The sequence below is a fragment of the Marmota flaviventris genome, chromosome 3 (genome assembly GCF_047511675.1).
Source record: "Marmota flaviventris isolate mMarFla1 chromosome 3, mMarFla1.hap1, whole genome shotgun sequence".
In the NCBI taxonomy this organism is placed as follows: Eukaryota; Metazoa; Chordata; class Mammalia; order Rodentia; family Sciuridae; genus Marmota; species Marmota flaviventris.
The window spans coordinates 83,751,501-83,773,817 of record NC_092500.1 but is presented as its reverse complement, the minus strand read 5'-3'; the positions used below and the strand labels follow the sequence as shown (position 1 = coordinate 83,773,817).

Here is a 22,317-nt window from a genome sequence, read left to right as displayed (position 1 = left end):
AACAAAGATAATGTACCAAAATACTAGCAAAGGTTAAATTGGGCAATCTGGAGTTATCTTTGGTTATCTCTGGAGTAGCAGTAATTTTATTTTCATCTTTCATCTCTTCTGTTTTTTGCGATGAGCATATTATTATATCATCAGAAACAGGCTATAAAAATGGAGATTCCTGGGCTGGGGTTGTAGCTCAGTGGTAGTGCGCTTGCCTACCACGTATGAGGCACCAGGTTCAATCCTCAGCACCACATAAAAAAATAAATAAAAGTATTGAGTCCATCTACAACCAAAGAAATTGTTTTTAAATGGAGATTTCCATCCCTTCAGCTGGCTGTTATATATTCCTCTATAGTATTCCCATTTGGGGATTCAAAATACATCTCCCAGCCTCAGACATGGGTGTGTCCTTGGGGAGACATACATACCACCTACTCTCATTTATATGGGCGGAGAAACCTCAGAGCCAGTTTCAGGTCCTTTACAATGATGGCCAGCGTGGAAGGTCAAGGACCTTGGTTATCTCCCTGAGGAGGAATCAGCTAGGTGTCAAAGGAGATGATGGAGTTGCCATCTGGCATAAAATTACTCTTTTGTCCCTGTCCCTGCAGTCTGAAGGAATGGAGCTCACACCCCCAAGTCTAAATGATGGGACATCTCTGCAGACAAAGACAGCTGGGAAGGAACAACCGTTGACTGAAAAAAACAATGGCTTTCTCCAAAATCTCGGTGTGACTGAAGGTGCAATGAAGTAAGTGGGGCTGCGCCTGCAGCAGCTGCTTCTGCGTAAGTGTCTGGAGGCGTCCTCAGGCCAGTGGGATGAAAATGATGAGATCGTGAGCTTTTTCAAGTTCAGGGTCTGGGTGGATGTTCTTCCTACAATTCACCTAATTTTAATCTCATGAATATTTATTGAAGGAGGCCTAAGGACACACTGAGGAGGCCTGTGATCATGAACTAGGAAGACACCACCAAGTAGAAACTGTCAAGACTCTGATCTTGATTTGGGAAAATTGTTAGTTTCAGGGCCTCATTATCTTCACTTGCTAAAGACGTAAGCCATTTTAAATACTTTCCAGATTAGAGCTAGTACAAATATTATATAAGTGTGGGTATGTATGTACATATACACACATATTAGCATACAATAAAAGTATGTACATATAGGCTAATGATTAACAACATTTTTGATTAGGAAACCCTCTCTCTCTCTCTCTCTCTCTCTCTTGTTGGTTTGATACTGGGAATTGGACCCAGGAGCTCTCTACCACTGAACTACATCCCCAACCCTTTTTATTTTTTATTTTGAAGTAAGATCTCACTAAGTTGCTGAGACTGGCCTAGAACTTATGCTCCTCTTCCTGCCTCAGCCTCTTAAGTAGCTGGGATTACAGGTGTTCAATACACCCCTATCCCCATCCAGTAAGAAAACTTTTTTTTTTAGTTTGTATTCTTTTAGATGTTGATGGACCTTTATTTTATTAATTTATTTTTATGAGGTGCTGAGAATCAAACCCAATACCTCACACATGCTAGGCAAGCGCTCTACCACTGAGCCATAACCTCAGCCTTGGAAAACTTTTTTAAAATGAAAGATTTTCCAGAATTCCTCACATATCAGAAAACCTATTATGATAAGAGATTTTTTAAAAAAAACATTTTTGTAGTCGTAGAGGGACACACAACATATTTGTTTATTAATGTATTTTTATGTGGTGCTGAGGATTAAGCAGTGCTTCACACATGCTAGGCAAGCGCTCTGCCACTGAGCTACAGCCCCAGCCCCACCAAAGATGTTTTTAAATGCATTTATAATTTATTGAAAATAGTAGCTTGTACATCTGGAAACTTAGAGAAGTATTTATTCATGTAAGCAATATTTATTCAGGCTGAAGAAATATACATAGATTCCAGAACCCCTTCCTACATCACAAATGTATTATGATTCATTGAAAAGTGTGTGTGTGTGTGTGTGTGTGTGTGTGTACATATGTGCATTTTAGCAAAACATCAACAGTTCAAGAGGAAATGGACAAATGATATCAACATGATTGTTCCAGGAAAGGAAATATAGCTGAGTTGTATACATACAAACAAAGACGCTCAACTTCACTCTTTAAAAAAAAAAAAAAGATTAAAATGAGGTACCCATTTAAATATACCAGGCTGGCAAAGATATGGTTCTAGAAAAAGAGTGGGAAAATAGTCACTGTCATCATTTTTCTGGAAATGTACATTAATTCCACCTTATAAAAACATGATTTGGTAAAATCTATCAAAATTTGGAATGTATAAAACTATTGACCTAGCAAGTCAACTTTTCAGGGATTTCCAATAGATGTACATATATATAACATACAGATATGTAAGGTATTCACTATAGCATTGTTTTTAGTAGCAAATGCTAGGAAACAAACTACACATCCGTTAATAAAGAACTGAGTAGAAACTCATCATACAGGGGCTGAGGTCATAGTTCAGTAGTAGAGCAATTACCTCATATGTGTGAAGCACTGAATTCAATCCTCAGCATCACACAAAAATATTGTGTCTATCTCCAATTTTATATATATATATATATATATATATATATATGAAGAAATTTATCATATGGTCTTACCAGATAGTCATTTCATAAATAAAGCAGTTTTGTATATACTAATATAAAATAGACTCCAAGGGAGTTTGTTAAAAAAGAGATTTACTGTATTGGTCTCCCTTTTAGAGGAAGGGGATTGAAAGGGAGGGATGAAAGGAGGGCACAGGAATTGCAGAGGAACAAAATCTACCAAATGATGCTAGGTCTGTGGATGAATATGCCATAATGAATACAACTTATTATATAATTATAATGTACAAAAAATATTGATAATAATAATAGAAGGAAAATCAGTAAGCAAGCAAAGGGGGGAAGGAAAGGGAAGATAGTGGGGAATGAGGCTGATCACATTATGTTACGTGTATGTACAAATATGGCATGATAAATCCCACTATTACATATAATTATAATGTACCATTAAAACTGCTAAAGATCAAAAATAGAAAGTAAAAATAAAAAAATAATTTTAAAAATGTGGCTGTGTAGAATACTCCTCTAGCACATGCGAGGCACCACATAAAAATAAATAAATGAATGTCCAATACAATAGAACACACACACACACACACACACACACACACACACACACCATCACACCATGCTCTTGGGAAAAAATAATAATCATAAAGAAATTGAAGGCACAGAAACAGTATATAAATATCCTCCCACTTCTGATTTAAAAGGCGCACATACACACACACACACACACACACACTTAGATAAACAACCACATCTGCTTATTTATCATGGACTGTCTGTGGAAGAATAATAAGGGAGAAACATAAACATTGTCAGGAGACGAGTGGGGGTACGAAGGTCAAGAGGACATCATAAACTTACTCCCCTCTCCCCATTATTTTGTTTTTTAACTCTACTTGTTTATTTTGAACACACATTTATACATGCATATACACACAGCTGCAATGACTTTGAGATCTCATTGACAAATAATTGATTGACTCAGCCAATAAATATTTATCCAGCCCCTCTATTTCTCTTTTTTGTGTGAGACGGCCTGTGTGGCATTATTCACACAGAATGAACTCAGAACCTGACCAGCAGGTGCCCCTTGGGGCTGGGAAGATCCCAGGGTCCTCCTTTAGAAACAGGGAGGGCAGGCCTGAGCTCTGGCCCGTGACATAGTAACAGCCTTGTTTCCATTGTGTGGCTTACAGTTTGCTAAGGGAAATGACCAAAATGGACCAGAGCTTGGACGGATCGGACAATAAAGACAAAGTTTGCTCTGAAACTCCTCAAACTGACTTCCTTCACAAAGTGGACACCAAAAAATGGGTAAGCAAGACACATCTCCTATCTCAATGTGGTAAGAATGAGGATTTCCACCCAATAGGGACAAGACTTCAGAGCTTGAAACCAGAAGGGAGGCAGGGTGTGGCCTTATTGCCACTGTAGTCTGTTGTTAAAACATGAGGTAATTGCTAGTGTTCCCGTGGGAAAAAAAAAGTGAATTATGTGTTATTTTTGCCCTCGGTGATTTATGAAATAACTAACATTTTTCACCTTAGAGAAGATTGCTACATGAAAAACCACTCTGGGTTGCAGATTGTCTTTCAATAGGCTTCATCGCTATACCCTCGATTTAATCTCTCAGGGAGAATCCATCTTCTTCCTCCTTCTGGTGGCTTTAGGTCTTAACTGACTTGCAGCTCATACCTCTAGTCCCTGCCTCCACCCTACAAGGCCTTCTCCCCTGACGCTATGCTTTTCCTCTTCTGTCTCTCATTGAGATATTTGTCATTGGATTTAGGATCCATCCAGGTAACCCAAGATGGTCTTTACTCAAGATCTTTAACTTAATTACAGGTGCAAAGACTCTTTTTCCAAACCAGGTAATATTCACTGGGTCCTAGTATGAGGACACAGATATGTCTTTGGGGGCTACCACCTAACTTGCTGCATTATGTGAACTTGGATGAGTCATTAATATGAATGGCCTAGAGGATTTCAAGTGCCTTTATTCACCTCAAATCTATCATGAGAATGAAAAGAAATAATTCACTTGACAGTGATTTGTAGAGTTATGTGGGTGGGAGTTACCCTTCCTGACCTGGCCAGTAGTTTATGCAGATATTTCAATAAGAAATTGATCTGTTCTCCCTACTCCAAATTTTTCTCTTTCCAGTTTAAAAATAGTTATGCTGAAATTCAGGAATTTCAGGTCAAACATCTTCACAGGTCAGAGAAATATTTCTCAATAGTTTCTTTAAAAAAAAAGAAAAGAAAAACAACATGTTCAAAGACAATCTATCGTTAATCTTTGTATGTATAGAACTGATGTGCCAGAAAATGCCTTGAATGTTTTTCTAGAACAAGGCAAATAAGAAAGAAAGAAAGAAATTTTGTGGCTCAAACTCAGAGTAGGCTGTTACCCCAAACTCTTTGATATGAAAAAAAATTAAGTCAAAAGAGAGCTTAAAAGAATTACACAGTGATCCACCACATTCCACACCTACCCTTTAAAACCCTTTAAAAATGTTAACTTTCACCACATTTGCTTAGTATTTATGTATATATAAATAGATGGAATTTTCTGAACCATTTAAAAAGTAGGTCAGAGACAACATAACACTTCATCCCTGTTTACTTCAGAAAGCATCCCTAAAAATAGACTTTCTTTTACATATCTGAAATACTGTCATCACATCTAGGAAGATTAACAATAATTCTATAATTTATTCCTGTATCCTCAATTCTCTCACTATTCTAATTTCTGCAGTTGTGCCCGAAATTTAGGGCACAATTTAGGGCTGTATTTTTTAAACCAACATCCAAGCAAGATCTATGCAATGCATTCAATTGCTATATCTCTTTAGACTCTCTTGATATATGGGACAATTCCTAACACCTTCTCTTTTCCATTAAAATAAATTTGAATAGATCTGGAGAGTCATCTTATTTGAGTAGAGTTTTAGAGTCCAATGGTCAGGTGGAATTCTAGTACTCATCAACGCTCAAAGGAACTCTGGTTTGTTGTTGTTTTGTACTGGGGATTGAACCCAGAGCACAATACCCCAGAGCTACATCCCCTGTTCTTTTTATTGTTTACTTTGAGACAGGACCCCACTAAATGGTTGAGGCTGGCCTTGAACTTGTTATCCTCCTGCCTCAGCCTCCTGAATCACTGGGATTACAAGCATGAGCCACTGTACCCAGCAAGAGCTCTGAAGTACGTGTCTCTGCCCCAGCCTTTCATAAACTGAAGGTGCAGGCCTCAGAGGGCTGTGTTTGCTCTCAGAGAAGGGATGTTGGGTGGAGCTAGAGGAACCTCTACTTCTTGTGATAACCCATTTGTTCTGCTTTGCTTCCTTCGTCATCTTGATCAGGATATGTTGGAGCCGAAAGCTGAACAGGGCCAGGACCTTCAGAAAGAACAGGATGAGCAAAAACCAGATCTTGTTCATGAAGTACCTCAAGTGTCCACATCGATGCTGTTTCCAGAGAACAAGATCCCTGAGCTGTAAGCCTTGGCACCTGCAGAAAAAGTGCTTAATGACTGGGGGGCAGGAAGGATGAAATTTAGCAAAGTATTGAGGGAAAACCTAATGGATTTAAATTCCATACATGTCTTGAACCACAAATCACTCGTCTCTTTGCAAACTTATCCTTGAAGCTTGAAATTAATACCTACCTCAACCCTCTCATATAACTTTCTAGATATGGAAATCATTCTCATTATCATGACAAATATATGTGAAGCCCTTGTAGACCCTTTCTCCATTGTATACTTCTTCCTCAACAAGATGCAACCATTATCCTGATACCAAAATTTAGCATTTGCCCCATGGAAGGAAATTAAAACTACATCCACGTTTTGTCAATAAATACGAAATATGCTTTGTTTTATCCAGCCTTTTAAAGACCTGTTAAAATGGATATCAGATAAAGGCCCAAACTTCTTGAGTCCTAAGTGCCCACCTGTTCCATTTTGATGATAAGAAATGAATAAACAGACCCATTTGTCATTCGAAAGAAGGGAGTTTGGGGCTATGTCAGCCGTTCCCACTTGCTTACCTACCAATGGTTCTAACATTTCTGCAGGAGTCCACAGAGGATATTTCTCAGGCTGAACTACTGGAATGCAAAGATGGGTCTGCAAGTGAAAGACATTGGAGCCGATCACATTGACTGGATGGAGAAAATCAACAACATTATACAAAAGATAAATACAACGGAAAGAACAGTGAAAAGGTAGGATACTGAAGTCGGTCAAAAAATAGTGGAATGTTTTATAGCTTCCAAAACCTAAGATGTTCTGGATTTAAAGGGATGAAATTTTTAGGATAAGAAGTATAAAGTCCAGTGATCTGTAATCAATGCCACAAAATCTTAGAGCGGAAATTGAAGTTATCTGCATCTTTGCTCTGTGTTCTCTCACACACTTTCTTTAAGGCTGAGTTAGTTACCACAGTAATGTGTTCAGGTCTTCAGTACCTTTGAAGGTTATTCAGTATTGTTGACAGGACATGCTTAGGGGAAAAAAAAATGTGAAGCATATTTGGTAATGTGCCTCTGGATTTCAGTGGGACATTTTAAGGTGAAGAAAAAGAAAAGGTAATTGTTATTGCTGAGCATGGTGGCACATGCCTGTAATCCCAGTGACTCAGGAGCCTGAGGCAGGAGGATCACCAGTTCAAGTTTAACCTGGGCAAGTTAATGACACCCTGTTTTAAAACAAGAAAAAAACAAAAAGGTTTGGAGGTATAGCTCGGTGGTGGAACACCCTAGCACCAAAGGAAAAAAAAATCATCATAATAATTGTTATTCATTTAACCACTAGAATAAATAGAATGGGTTCTGGAGTCAGAGGGACCTGAGTTTGAATCCTGACTGACATTTCTTGGCTAAATCACGAACCTTTTTAAAGCTGTGGCTCTCCTCTTCTATGCAGAGGAACTAAAGGACACCTCACTGGCATACTGTAGGGACTCAATACAATTCCATATGTAAAGATCTTAACATAGGACCTGGTCCATAACAAATGATTAATAAATGGAAATCACTGTTAGAAATGCGTACCTGTAGAGCGCTCGCCTCACATGTGTGAGACCCTGGGTTCGATCCTCAGCACCACCTAAAAATAAATAAACAAAATAAAGACATTGTGCCCATGTATAATTAAAAAAATTTTAAAAAGAAAAGAAATGCGTACCTGTGGCCTTCTGAACTTACCTACTATGCTCCAAACCCTTCCTACTGCAGGGCTACCTTTCTCGCTGTTCTCCTACCTTTCAGGGGTTAGCTTTTCAGCAAAAGATTCCTTCACAGAAGCCTTCTGACCATCCTATCCTAAAGGGTCCTTTTCCTCTACTGAAGCATTAATAATATTATCTTTTAAAAGGGCTCTGTGGTTTTATTAATTCAAATCACATATATCAAGTTTTTTTCCCATTTTTAAAAGGAAGGTATAATTCACATACAGTTAACTATGTCTTTTAGTGTATGGTCCTGTAGGTTTTGAAAAATGTGTATAGTGGTGGAGCCAACGGAGTGAAGATGTGGGACACTTTCATTGCTCCACGAAATCCTTCATGCCGTCCTGAAGTCCACCACTGTCCCCAGGCCAAGCTGCTGGTGACCACAGATCTATCTGTCCCCATCGTTTTACCCTTTCTGGAATGTTGTATGATGGCATCTCAGCACATGAAGCCTTTTGAGCCTGCCTTCTTCCATTTAGTAGAGCGCACTTGACATTCACCTATGTTGCTGTGTGTATCAGCAGTTTCCTCCTTTTAACTGCTGAATAGTATTCTTTTACATACATCTAACACCATTTATTCATTTAGCAATCAAAGAACTTTTAGGATTTGGGGCAAATATGTATAAAAATAACATAAACATTCATATATAGGTTTATGTGTGAGCACACATTTTTCTTTTTCTTGCATAAACAACAAGGAATGAGAATGCTGGGTTATATAGGGTTGTATAGTAAGTGTACATTTAATTTTTTTTTCTGACAGAATGGCTTTTATTTTGGAGTATTGTGAGTGGAAGAGGGGGGAGTCACTCAAACAAGGGATTTTCTTTACATATATATTTTTTTATTTTTAGATATACGTGACAGTAGAGTATATATAATACATACATGGAATATAACTTTTTCTAATTAGGATCCCATTCTTGTGGTTGTACTTGATGTGGAGTGTCACTTGTCATGTATTCATATATGAACATAGGAAAATTATGTCTGATTCATTCTACTCTCTTTCCTATTCCCATCCCCCATCCCTTTCCTTCATTCCCCTCTGTCTAATCCAATGAACTTTTATTCTTCCCTCCCCCTCCCTTATTATGTGTTAGCATCTGCATGTCAGAGAGAACATTCTGACTTTGGTTTTTTGGAATTGGCTTATTTCACTTAGCATGACATTCTCCAGTTCCTTTCACTTGCCAGCAAATGCCATTATTTCATTCTTCTTTATGGCTGAATAATATTCCATTGAGTATATATACCACTGTTTCTTTTTTTCATGTAAATTTTTTATTTATATATGACAGCAGAATGCATTACAATTCTTATTACATATATAGAGCACAATTTTTCATATCTCTGGCGTATACATAGTATATTCACACCAATTCATGTCTTCATACATGTACTTTGGATAGTAATGATCATCACATTCCACCATCATTAATTACCCCATGTCTCCTCCCTTCCCCTCCAACCCCTCTGCCCTATCTAGATAGAGTTCATCTATTCCTCCCATGCTCCTGCTCCCTATCCCACTATGAATCAGCCTTCTTATATCAAAGAAAACATTCAACATTTTATACCACTGTTTCTTTATCCATTCATCTATTGAAGGACACCTAGGTTAGTTCCATAGCTTAGCTATTTGAATTGAACTGCTATGAACATTGATGTAGCTGTGCCACTGTAGTATGATGATTTTAAGTCCTTTGGGTATAAACCAAGGAGTAGGATAGTTGGGTCAAATGGTGTACATTTATATTTTTAAGAAACTGCCAAATAGTTTCAAATGGCTATACCACTTTGCATGGCTTCAGCCGTGTATTAAGAGTTCTAGCTGCTCTGAATCCTTACCAGCTCTCGGCATTGTTAGGATCCTTCTTCTTTCTTTCTTTTCTTGTTTTACTATAATTATTCTAATAGATTCTAGTGGTATCTTATTGTCCTCAATTTTCATTTAGCTAATAACTAATGATGTTAAGTCTTTTCTTATACTTACTTGCCATATATATATATATATATATATATATATATATATATATATATATATCATCTTGGATGAACTGTCTGTTTGCATCTTTTGCCCATTTAAAAATGTGGGTTGTTGGTTTATTTATTATTGAGTTGTGAAGGTTCTTAATATATTCTAGATAAAAGTCCAGATATTCAGGATGTGATTTGCAAAAATTTTCCTTCCTAATTTGTGGCTTGACTTTTCATACCCTTAACCATGTCTTTGGAGCAGCAGTAGGTCTTCATTCTATTAGGCCTCACAGCTCTTTCATATTATCTAGATGACATTGTCCTTCAATAGATGACATTCTTTCTTGAATTTAATTTAATTTATAACTTCTCATTCCAATACAATCATTACCCAAGTATCTATATAGGAACAGCACTTCATTTTTGAAAGATCAAAAGTATCGATTCTATTGAGTGGCTTTTCTTAATTCACAGGACTTAGTTCATCCCTTAATCTATTTGCAGCTTATTAAATGAGGTGATGTCCCTGGAAGGCCAAACTGAAAATCCGGGGGACCGGGGCCTTGACCCTGACAAGGAGGCAAACATTGAGGTAAGCTGGAGGCTTGGGAGCTTCTGCCGTTTCCCCCTACCCCTTCTATCATTTCACAGGCCATAACAAGAAGTAAGATGCCTCTCTGTCACAAAGAGGGGTGCTCTCTCATGGTCAGTTCTGAGCGCCTCCTGGGTAGCACCACTTCTCTCATTCCTCAAGAAGCCTAGACTTCCCATTCTACCTTCAAACTAGGTAAGACAGAGACGATAAATCTCTATTTGGTGTCATCTTAAGGTACGTATAAGTACCTTAAGGGAAGTTCTTTCCTTAATATTGGTATCCCACCACCTAACAGCACAGAGAAACCACTCAGGAAATAAATATTCCTCGAGAATTGCATCTTTAGAATATAAGTGCTTGATGAGTTCTTGAGTGGTTTTCACAATCTTCAGTTTTCCGATTGCTTTGTCTCCTTGCATTTCATAGAAACTCTTTTTAGAGAAAGTGTTTATTTTCTATTTTTAAAAGAGACAGGATATGAAGCTGAAAGGTAGTGATCAATTTTGAGCATGAATAAGACTTCAGAATTCTAACTGGTAATTCTTCCACTCTACTGTAAGCCAGGCCTTTAAAGAGAAGTCCAAAATGAAAATTTTCACTTTTTTTCTAAAAAAAAAAAAAATCTGTATTTATCTCTTCTTTTTATTGAAATTGCCAACCTCTGCTTTGTTCAAGCTCTAGAATTTAAAGTGGATTTTGGAAGAAGTAAAATTTACTTTATGTATTGTAGGAAGGTAATGTTTTTTTAGATTCCTCACATATTAAAAGTCACCTCCAGACCAGCACAGATTTCTTACCTAGAGAAGAAAAAATTAGTTTTAAACATAATATAGTCTAATATTCTCAGTCATAATCTTATTTTGCACTAGTTAAAAAGAAAACAGCTCCCCACCCACCCACCCACACACATGCACTATTTTGGGCTTTGGAAATTGCAAACTCTGGAAAAAAGAAGCGGACAGTCTCCTTCGACATTTTTCCCAAAAGTCAGCTGAATGTATTATAGGAATGTGGTTTTCATCAGGAAGCAGAGATTAGGAAGGACAAATATCTAAAGACTGGGGAGAAAGATGGAGGAGCAAAGTTAAATAAAAGTGAGTTTTTTGTTTTGTTTTGTTTTTGAACAAAGGAGGAGTTTGGGATAATAGGAAAAGGGCAGACATCATACCTATGCCTGGAAATTGTCTGTACTGGAAATATGAAACTTTGTATACACATTAAAAACAAAACTAAACAAAACCAGGCCTGTGCTTAAAAACAAGAAACAGTCCCAGTATCCACCAGTGGGTATGTGGATAAACTGTGGGTTCTGTGTGGTGAAATACCACTGTGCAATAAAAAGGAACAAACATCTTATTCACCCAAAACATGAGTGGACTCTGATGCCTTAGGCTAAGTGAAGGACCCCAGACTCAGAAGGCTATGGGCGTATGACTCTATTTAGGTAACACTCTGCAAAAACCATAGGAAGAGAAAATAGGTTAGTGGTTAGGGGTTGAGTGGAGAAAGGGAGGAGGGGATTGACAAAGGGCACAAAGAAATGAAAAGAAATGAAGAAAACAGTCTGTAATCCTGGTGGCAGTGATGACTATGTGACAGTATACAAGCATCAAAATTTAGGAACTGTATGATCTTGAAAGGTGAGTTTACTGTACATAAATTGTACCTCAATAAATATGTTTTTTTTAAAAAAAATGACCCAATCTCTGTTGTCAAGTGTACGGGCTGATGGAATTTCCTCTGGTGAGGAAAGTAAGGAAGTTAATAAAATTAAAATAATATCACAAGTATTGGCTTATTTATTCCTCATGATAAAATGGAGTAAGAAAAATGTGAAAGAATAATTTAGTAAAATTATTTCTGGAAAAAATGAAAAACAGAAACAAAGATGGGTTTATTTAAAAGACCTTTAAACTGTGGACTGCCTTTTTTAAAAAAATTATTTATTTTTAAAAATTTTTAAAATTTTAATTCATTATATATGACAATAGGATGCATGACAATGCATATTACACACATAGAGCACGATTTTTCATATCTCTGGTTGTACACAAAGTAGACTCACATCCTTCGTGTCTTCATACATGTACTTAGGGTAAAGATGACCATCGCATTTGTGGACGGCCTTTTGAGGTGGCCTTTGGGTATCACCTGATCATTGAGTCCTCACGTCCACGAAGCTTTCTGAAATCCCCAAATAAACATCTAGATTTTTATTCTGAGATGAACTCTATCCTAGTTATCTTTGACAAGTTCTGCATAAGATGTTTGTTGTAAACAGTAAACCAGAACGTCAATTAAAATGTGATCATTGTAGCATAACTCCTTCCTGAGTAATTAAATCACATGATCAATTTGGGGTTGGTGACAAATTAACTTGGTACGACATGGAGGTGACTACTCACTTTCCAGGGTAGCAATAAGCTCCTGGTGAGTAAAAACTGCTTGAGGAGATAAATACTCCTATTACTTGTGTCCAACTCGCTCAGTGTCTACCTCCATGGCCATTTATGTAGGATGCAGCTAGCGATATCTTGATTTAATGCTGTTTTGTAGATTAATACACAGAACGGCATTGGGGGTGGAACAGCTTTTATTCAGTCTGAAACTTTTTGACCTCACATGTACTTTCTCCTAAAAATAATTTGTTTTGTTTCACTTCCACACATCATTCATTATAACTTCTACTTTATATGCTTTTGTTTTCTAGGAGAAGATCATAGAAATTAGAAAGCAATTAAGAGAAATGAATAACAAATTGACCCAGGTAATGATAAAATGGCTTTACAACTTAAGGAGGTAAATAATTCTTCAAGAAATCTCAAATTTAGAGAATTTCAGGGAATGGAATCTAAAATTCAATGAAAATACTCTCAGAAATTGAAACCAAGAAGGGAACTTACTGTCATGTAGTCTGTAGTCTCACTTTCAAAAAAAGAAAAGTATGACTCAAAAAGACGAAGTGATGAAGTCACTTGCCCATTTTTCCAGATGAAAAGAACCAGTCTTTGTCATGCTCCCCATTTATATTAATATTATACATAAACATGTATATGCACTTTTCTTCTAATAGAAGTAATACATACTTATTTTAGCAACTAAAAATTGTGAGACTAATTGAGATTTTTTTAAAAAATGAAAAATAATCCCAGTCCCTCAAAAGGGACATTTTATTTTAGGACATTTATATTCTAAAATGTAATAGGACATCTTAGGACATTTATATTCTGATATTCTGAATTTTTCTTGTACATATATTTGTGTATTATTGTTATTTCAATGAGATCATATTATACACACTATTTTGCAATTGCTTTTTCATATAACAATTTTCTTCAATAGTTTTCTATGCTTGTAGGTGTCCTCTTACCTTTTTTTTTTTTTAGTCACTGCTATTATGCAGGTTTGAATTTACCAAATTTATTTTGTTGGATATCTGGGACTGCATACACCCTGTTTGCCACTAGAAACTGTGCCTTGAAAATCCATGCCTTGCCTTACTCTTACAAGGGCTTCTTCAAGAATCAGTTTCTAGGGCTGGGGTTGTGGCTCACTGGTAGAGCGCTCACCTAGCTAACACACATGAGGCAGTGGGTTCAAACCTCAGCACCACATAAAGATAAAATAAAGATATTACGTCCACCTACAACTAAAAAAATAAATAAAAGAATCAGTTTCTAGGGACACTGCCATCTCTAAAACTGATCTTTCTTGAATCCAGCACACTGTTCTTCCTGCTGTAACTCTGCTTTTCAAGGTACCCTGCTAGTCCATAATCGGATGATTAATTTAACACATGTGAAAACATCATAAATTCTGACATATGTGCAGTTGGCATTCATGTCTTAGAAGGGAATGGTTTGGTTTTGGCCCCTGTCTTGTTCTTTTTAAAGATTTTTAGCTTTATATGGACACAATACCTTTATTTTATTTATTTTTATATGGTGCTGAGGATCGAACCCAGTGCCTCACACATGCTAGGCAAGTGCTCTACCACTGAGCCACAACCCCAGCTCCCTGTCTTACTGACAAAAACCATCTGTGTTCTCTCATTGATAACTTACTGGAAACATGGGAAGAAAACAGGAACCATAACTTTTTTATGAATAGCTTTTGCTAAACCAAGGAGCCTGAATATTCAATTAAATAAAATAGGACTTCATAGTTATAAATTATAAATTTTTTTAAGAGAGAGAGAGAGAATTTTTTTTTAATATTTATTTTTTTTTTTTTTTAGTTTTTGGCGGACACAACATCTTTGTATGTGGTGCTGAGGATCGAACCCGGGCCGCACGCATGTCAGGCGAACGCGCTAACGCTTGAGCCACATCCCCAGCCATAAATTATAAATTTTTAAGTATTTAAAAGAAATACTTTTTGCCAGGCACTGTGGCACATGCCTGAATTGCCAGTGGCACAGGAGGCCAAGGCAGGAGGATCACAAGTTCAAAGCCAACCTCAGCAACTTAGTGAGGTGCTGAGAAACTCAGTGAGAACTTGTCTCTAAATAAAATACAAAAAAGGGCTGGGGATGTGTCTCAGTGGTTAAGTGCCCCTTAGTTCAACCCCCCCTGTACCAAAAATATATATATATATATATATATATATATATATATATTTTAATAAACACTTTCTGGGCTGGGGATATAGCTCAGTTGGTAAAGTGCTTGCCTCTTGTGCACAAAGCCCTGGGTTCAATCCCCAGCACACACACACACACAAAAAAAAACCTTTCTTATTTTCTCAGATACATACTAATGTCCTGAAGAAGTTTTGTTTTGTTTTTTCCTAAGGAGCAAGGAAGGAGTACTGCATAGAGAAAAAGATGATTTATAACAAGTGGCTAATGTGTAAATGTATACTTTCAAAGTACTGAAAATAATCTTGGTAATCTATTGATTAATCTTTTGGCAGTTTGCAATTCATGGTTCATGAACAATTCATGAATTTACTCTAAGAGGAACAATTTCACCAAATAAGAGTAAATTTCAACCCACACTTTATAAGTGGTGTCAAATGAAATGAGGGATTTTATTGTATAAACCAGAAATTATAATTTTCATTTTGCTCAGAAATATGGATATCCTTTCAGGTAGATGCTTGTAATGAAGCTCATGAATTAAAGGAGAAACTCATTGAAAGAATAGAGGTAAGATTTTACAGATAGACCAGTTCAAATAAATCACAAGATTTCTATCTTAACCCAGAGGTCATTTGTTCCCTTAGAACTTGCAGGTACACCACACTGCAGTCTCTCTTTAGTCTTATCTCCTTCTCCCTTCCTGGCCTTCTGCTTCGGGCCAATAGAACATCTCACAGTTTTGGTGCACTCTTGAGCTGATACCCCTGTGCTGCTTCTACTCTGGAGCTTTTCTCCATGTCCACGAATTACCATTCTGGGTGTTCTCAGTTCAAATGTCATTTCGTCTTCCAGACCTCTCTTATTCTTCCCTGGCCAGGAAATGACTTCATCTTTGAATTCCTTCCCCATAGTCTCACACATCCAGGTAAATGTGAACGAATGAATGAATGTATCAACCTGCTTCCTTCTCACAGGTACCTATTCATCCCACATCTCCAGTCGATGCCCCCAAACCTTCAGCTACTCTCTGTTTCATTACCTAGTTTTCTCTTTAGTGTGTATACTAATCCATAGTATCTAATGTATGTGTGCATTTAGTTATTTGTTCCATAGCCCCTATAAATGTACATGTAATTGATTGCACCTTCCTTGTGTATTTTATTATTACTGTATCCTAGAAGAGTGCCTAGTTGGCAATAGTCACCCAATGAATATGACTACATATGTATTTACATAAATGAACAAATTAGATTAATTCAGTACACAGATATCTTCCTACTTGAATAATCCAACGAAGATTAGCATGCAGGGGGGATGGGTTGTAGCTCAGTGGTAGAGCACTTGGCTAGCATGTGTGAGGCACTGAGATCTATTCTCATCACCACATATAAAATAAAATAAATAAAATAAAGGTCCATAAACAACTAAATATATATATATATATAATATATAATGTGTGTGTGTGTGTGTGTATTAGAAAAATATTTAAAAAACAGATTAGCATGTGGGTTTCACTTAATTGTCTACTATGGTGCTTCCTTACACTGTGAATGTGTAAGTCCCCTCTTATTGAGTATGCCCTTACCAATGATTTCCTCATGTCACATGCACATGATTTATCATGCAGGCACCTGAAGTCTCCCTACTTGGGAAGTTGTGAGGCAGAAGTATCACAAGTTCTAGTCCCTCCTGGGAAACTTAGTGAGATCTGGTCTCAAAATAAAACAAAACAGTGCCTGGGGATGTAGCTCAGTGGAAGACTGCTTGCGTAGCATGTGCACTGCCCTGGGTTTGAGCCCCAGGGCTGGGGTGTGGTGGGTGAGGACTAGGAGACCGCTAGAATGATTTAAAAAAAAAAAAGTTGATTTCTCTCTCTCTCTCTTTTTTTTTTCCCCAGAACTTTTATAAGGAAATGACTCTGCTGAATACAAAGTTGGGAAGGTACCAAATTCAAGAAAGGGAAACAGATTCTTACAATTCTGAAGAAATGAATGTGGAAGAAACAGATCCACTGCTTCCTGAGGCCTCACCACCACCTTTAGAACAGAACTCTCCTCCCCACATTGCAGCATGGTGAGTTGGAAAGAGGGGCCCTTATGGGCTGAATTTTCTTTCTTTCTTTCTTTTTTTTTTGGGGGGGGGATAAATTTGTCTATATATGATATCTATATGTTTATCTATATATGAGATTTATCTACCTATTATCTAAATCAAGCTGTGATAAACCTCCACCACCAAAGGAACGTTCTCACTAAGCAGATTTGAAAACCTTTGGTTGCTGGACAGAATGCCTTTCTCCTGTGTGGTATTGGAGACCTGTATATGGTGAATTCTGATTCTTTGGGTCTTTTTCTTTTTATCCTAAAGACTCTGAGCAATATTCTCCTCTAAGAAAAGAATTCTGATTCTTCATTTCCAAACAACTAACCCATGTAGAAGCTTTAACACTCTATTTTCTCAAGTCCTTTCCTTTTAAAAGCTGAGTTGTCTTTTTGTTATTGAGTTGTCAGAGTGTGTGCACCCTATACCTTGCACATAATCTTGTTATACAGCCAAGATTATTGTTATTATTATTGTTATTACTGCACTTCAGGTGTTGCAAATCTCTTTTCTTGTAATACTCAATGGGATACACAAAGGCAGGGAGCTTATCTTCATTTGGGGACATATATGGAATATTCTTATAATTCTCAGCAAATGTCAAATTAATAAATAAATGAGGAGTACAGTCAGTGAAAATGATGAAGCAAAAACCTCAGAAAGGGCTGGGGATGTGGCTCAAGTAGTGCGCTCGCCTAGCGTGCGTGAGGCACTGGGTTTGGTTCTCAGCACCACATAAATGTGAAATAAAGATACTGTGTCCACCTAAAAACTAAAGAAATAAATATTTTTTAAAAAAACTCAGAAAATTTTCTCTTCCTTAAACCTGAAGAAAATTATCAGAATCAACTTTTTCAGAACTCTCAAAATTAAGGATTTAGTATCTGGAATCTATAAGAATCTCTTTAACGTCCAAAAGAAAAATAACCCAGTTTTCACAATAGTCAAAGGACTCAGATATGACATTTCTCCAAGAAGATAGATGTGTGGTCAATAAGCATACTGGTCAAAAACCACAATGAAGCACATGAAAAGATGATTGATGTCATTGGTCATTAAGGAAAAGCAAATCAAAACCACATTGAAACATAGTGAGATGCTACTATATACCCAGTAAGATGATCTACAGTCATCTCAGCTGGGTGTGGTGGTACATGCTTGTAATCCCAGCAACTCGGGAGGCTGAGGCAGGAGGATTAAGAAGTCCAGACCATCCTCCACAATTTAGTAAGACCCTCATCAATTCAGCAAAACACCCTGTCTAAAAATTTAAAAAATATAAATAAAAAGGACTGGGGACTTAGCTCAGTAGTAGAGCACCCCTGGGTTCAATCCCTAGCACCAACAAAACAAAACAAAACAACACACACCACACACACACACACACACACACACAAAAGCATTAAAGAAGATGTGGAGAAACCAGAACCCTCATACATTGTTGGTGAGACTGTAAAATGATACAGCCACTTTGGAAAACAGTTTGATAATTCCTAAAAATGTTCAACAGTGTTACTATGTGACCCTGCAATTCTACTCCTCACTCCTCGGTATATATGATCTAGTCAGACATATGTCCACACAAAAACCTGAACATAAATGTTTATGGCAGCATTATTCATAACTGCCCCCAAATAGAAACAACCCAAATGTTCATTAACTGATGAATGGATAAACAAAATGTGGTATATCCACACAATGATGTATTAGACACAAAAAAGAATGAAGCACTGATACAACATGAATGATCTCAAAAAAACATGCTAAATACAAGAAGCCAGACACAAAAAGACATGTTTATGATACCTTTTATGTAAAGTTCAAAATAGGAAAATCCATACAGACAGCAAGTAGCTCATTGGTTATAAGAGCACATTATAATAGAGAATAGAGAAAGAGTGACTGCTCGTAAATATGGATTTTCTTTTGGGGAAGATGATATTTTCCTGGAATTAGTGACATTGGTGGTACACCCTTGTTACTAAACTAAATGCCACTGACACATACACTTTAAAGGGTGGATTTCGTGGGATATGAAGTACCTCTCAAAAACATAAATAAGTAAATAAGCAAATGTCTCTCAGTTATTACTTCATTGTTATATAGGAAGATTATGATCCAGTTGAGTTAGCCATCTTTTTCTCAAATCATTACATCCTAATTAAGATTTTGTCCACTCTCTTGTTAAAGAACTAGAAGCATATTAGTTCCATTAAAGCATATCTATGTACTGCTAAATTTTGAGGAGGTTTACCTTGTGCAAATATTCAATCATTATGTATCATTTTGTGCTATTTTGGCTTCAGAATGTGGCCTCTTCTTGGTATTGTCCTCCAATCCTTTGATTCTCTTTCTATACTGACCCCTTGTGTAATGACCACAAATAATATGAACACTTTGGAAAAGACTGAAAATTTTTTGTACCACAAGATTTGAAAATTAAATAAATAGATAGTATTCAAAAGTTAAAAGAATATTTTTAGTCTCATAAAAATAAGTTTTAAATGAATAAAATTTTTAAAAACACTAAGGGGATGTTATAAAAACCTTATTTTAATTTAATAGCTATGATGTTTTCCAGAGAAAAATGTTTGACCCTTTTAAAATAGATATTATATACACTTATATTTGCTTAATAAAATATTGAAGAGCCTTTAAATTAAAAGTTCAGTTATTGTAAATTAAAATCAAGTGATTCAGTAGTGTCAAAAAAAACAAAAATGAGTTCATCTATACCTAGAGAATTCACTGTAGGGAGGGAAAAAAACCTGGAATGATACAAAGAGAAAAATAAGGGGAAAAAAGGAAAACAAAAAAATACAAAAACAAACAACAAAACCCTAAAGCACAATAGAAATAATAAATGAGGGGCTGGGGTTGTAGCTCAGTTGGTAGAGTGCTTTCCTAGCATGCACAAGGCCCTGGGTTCAATCCTTAGAACCACCAAAAAAAGAAGGGGGGAAAAAAAGAAAGAAAGAAAGGAAATAATAAGGGAAGAAAGGAAGGAAATATTTTTTTTAATTGTTTATATTAAAGCTATGGGATTATAATTTCTTCTTTTCTCTGTTTCCCAAGTTATCTATAATTTAGAAATTTGCATCTTTTTAAAAACTTAAAAAGTGTTTTTTAAAGAAAGTATTCTAATTTCATGTTTTCAAAGATGACTATTTTGGGAAGTTAGGAAGAATAGAGTTTCTTACATTTTATTTTTTTAGTTGTTGATGGACCTTTGTTTAATTAATTTATTTATATGTGGTGCTGAGATTCAAACCCAGTGCCTCACACATAACTAGGAAAATGCTCTACCACTGATCCACAATCCCAGCTCTATATGTTTTGGTAATGAGTATTTTTCCTTTTCATAAGAAAGAATAAATCTAGACTTAGGGGCCCTTAGGACAGGACCTCTCTACTTCATGTTAGCAGCACACAAAGCTCCTTCTTAACAGAGTATCTTTAAAATGTTGGTTCTTTAATAAATGTGTGAGGTAAAATCAATTACTTATGCAACTGCTACGAGGTAGCCAGGGGGTATAATACTAAGAAACTTGGCTCTGGTTTCTAAAATCCACCGAGTTAGGTCACAAAATAGATCCAAAGCTGGCTTTACCTGTGCCCCAGATTTTCTCTTACGAAATAAATCCTACAGTATTTATCTCTAGGTAATTAGATTATCTGTGACATTTCTTTTCTTCTTTATGTTTTTCTGGATTTTCTAGATTTTTCTGCCCTAGTCATAGATTGCATGTACAATTAGAAATTAACAACACAAGGACTTAAAATCAAATGAGCAAAATACACCATGGGTCCAGCCCAGAAAAGGATTTGAAAAAGCTTAGATTACTTTATAAGGGAAAATCTTGTGGCAGAACAAAACTGGTGACAGAGCTTCATTCCTACCTACCATCATGATATATTTTGTGTGATATCTGATATATTTATGGTTTGGATACAAGGTATCCCCCCAAAGCTCCTATTCTCAGGAATATTCAGAGGAAAAGTGATTGGATCGTGACAGCTGTAACCTAATCACTTCATCCTAGTTGGAAGAGACTTACTGGTGGTAACTGAGGCTGGGGGAGGTGGGTCACTGGGGCATGCTCTGGAAAGGTTGTTTCTCCAGCAGCCCCTTCCTCTCGCTGCTTCCCAACCCCGCGATGAGCTAAGCAGCTTTCCTCCATTGGTCCTTTTCCTCTGATGTTCTGTCTCACCTCCAGCCCAGAGAAATGGGGTCAGCTGTCTATGGACTGAGACCTCTGAAACTATGATCCCCAAATAAACTTCTCCTCTAGGTTGTTCTTGTTGTGTATTTTGGTCATAGAGATGCAAAAACTGACTAAAACACATGGGAAGAAAATCTAACTGCCAGTGTCTTTCCATGTGCCCAAATAGGCATCCCACACCTCAGGACAGGCAGAGCTGGGACAACCTGTGGGAGTGTGAGAAGAGCCCCAACACATCCAGGGTTTTGTTGCCTTGTGGCTGTCCCACATTAGATTCCATTGCCAACCCCCGTGTGGGCTGTGAGCACTCATCTGTTCCAAGCCCCTTCTTTTACAGATGTGAACCAAGGTCAATTTTTTTTTAAATATTTATTTTTTAGTTTTAGGTGGACACAATATCTTTTATGTGGTGCTGAGAATTGAACCCAGTGCCTCACGCATGCTAGGTTAGCATGCTACCACTTGAGCCACATCCCCAGCCCCCAAGGAGCCAGGAGTCCTATCAATGCATTCTCTTCAGGTGTTTTTTTTTTTTTTTTTTTTTTTTTTTTAACACAGATGTTTTCTTTCCTCCTAGGAAACGTGCACTGAGAATTTTCATCATGTTTTATGTCCTCACCTTCACTGGAATTTCATGTTACGTCCTGTTTGTGGATGCTACATTTATCTTTGAGAGAGTGCTCCCTAGCATACTTGGGCGCCGCACAATGTGGGAACTTCGGGAGATGATCGGGCCTTTCTTGAACTTGGAAGTAGAAGACTTGTTACCCTCCTAAAAATTCAGAAGCTACTGTTACCCTACTGACTTTCTCCCCAATAAAATTCTGGCTGTTCCTGTATTACGAGGGTTGACTTATTTTTTAAAAATACTCTTCAGTATTTTCTGAAGCTCATTATAATTACTTGAATATGAAAAGTTTATCTTTATCCTAATGACTCCTGGTGACTTCTTGAATCAATGCACACACTGTTTAAAACATCTGAAACCAGTAGCCTGCCTGCCTTTCCCCAACATGGGGACAGTCA

The 22,317-nt window shown here is 36.9% G+C and overlaps 2 protein-coding genes across 2 annotated transcripts in view; both read left to right on the top strand.

The window, feature by feature from the left end:
- Window positions 1-684, top strand: part of Bmal2 (basic helix-loop-helix ARNT like 2) — a 117,861-nt gene extending 117,177 nt beyond the window's left edge. The window contains exon 16 of the mRNA XM_071610038.1: window positions 606-684. Within this exon, the coding sequence (XP_071466139.1) occupies window positions 606-610 (5 nt within the window). The 3' untranslated portion in view covers window positions 611-684. The remainder of the gene's footprint in view (window positions 1-605) is intronic.
- Smco2 (single-pass membrane protein with coiled-coil domains 2) lies at window positions 615-22,067 on the top strand. The gene is made up of 9 exons (XM_027934082.2): window positions 615-745; window positions 3,769-3,868; window positions 5,938-6,071; window positions 6,653-6,802; window positions 10,296-10,383; window positions 13,097-13,153; window positions 15,479-15,535; window positions 16,866-17,041; window positions 21,869-22,067. Exons 1-9 carry the CDS (start codon window positions 615-617, stop codon window positions 22,065-22,067), a joined length of 1,092 nt encoding a protein of 363 aa, XP_027789883.2.
- The last annotated feature ends 250 nt before the right edge of the window (window positions 22,068-22,317 follow it).

Coding starts and splice junctions, on each gene's coding strand:
- Smco2 (XM_027934082.2), top strand. CDS start 615: ATGGAGCTCACACCCCCAAGTCTAAATGATGGGACATCTCTGCAGACA. Junction 3,869..5,937: donor AAACTGACTTCCTTCACAAA/GTGGACACCAAA, acceptor CATCTTGATCAG/GATATGTTGGAGCCGAAAGC. Junction 6,072..6,652: donor GAGAACAAGATCCCTGAGCT/GTAAGCCTTGGC, acceptor ACATTTCTGCAG/GAGTCCACAGAGGATATTTC.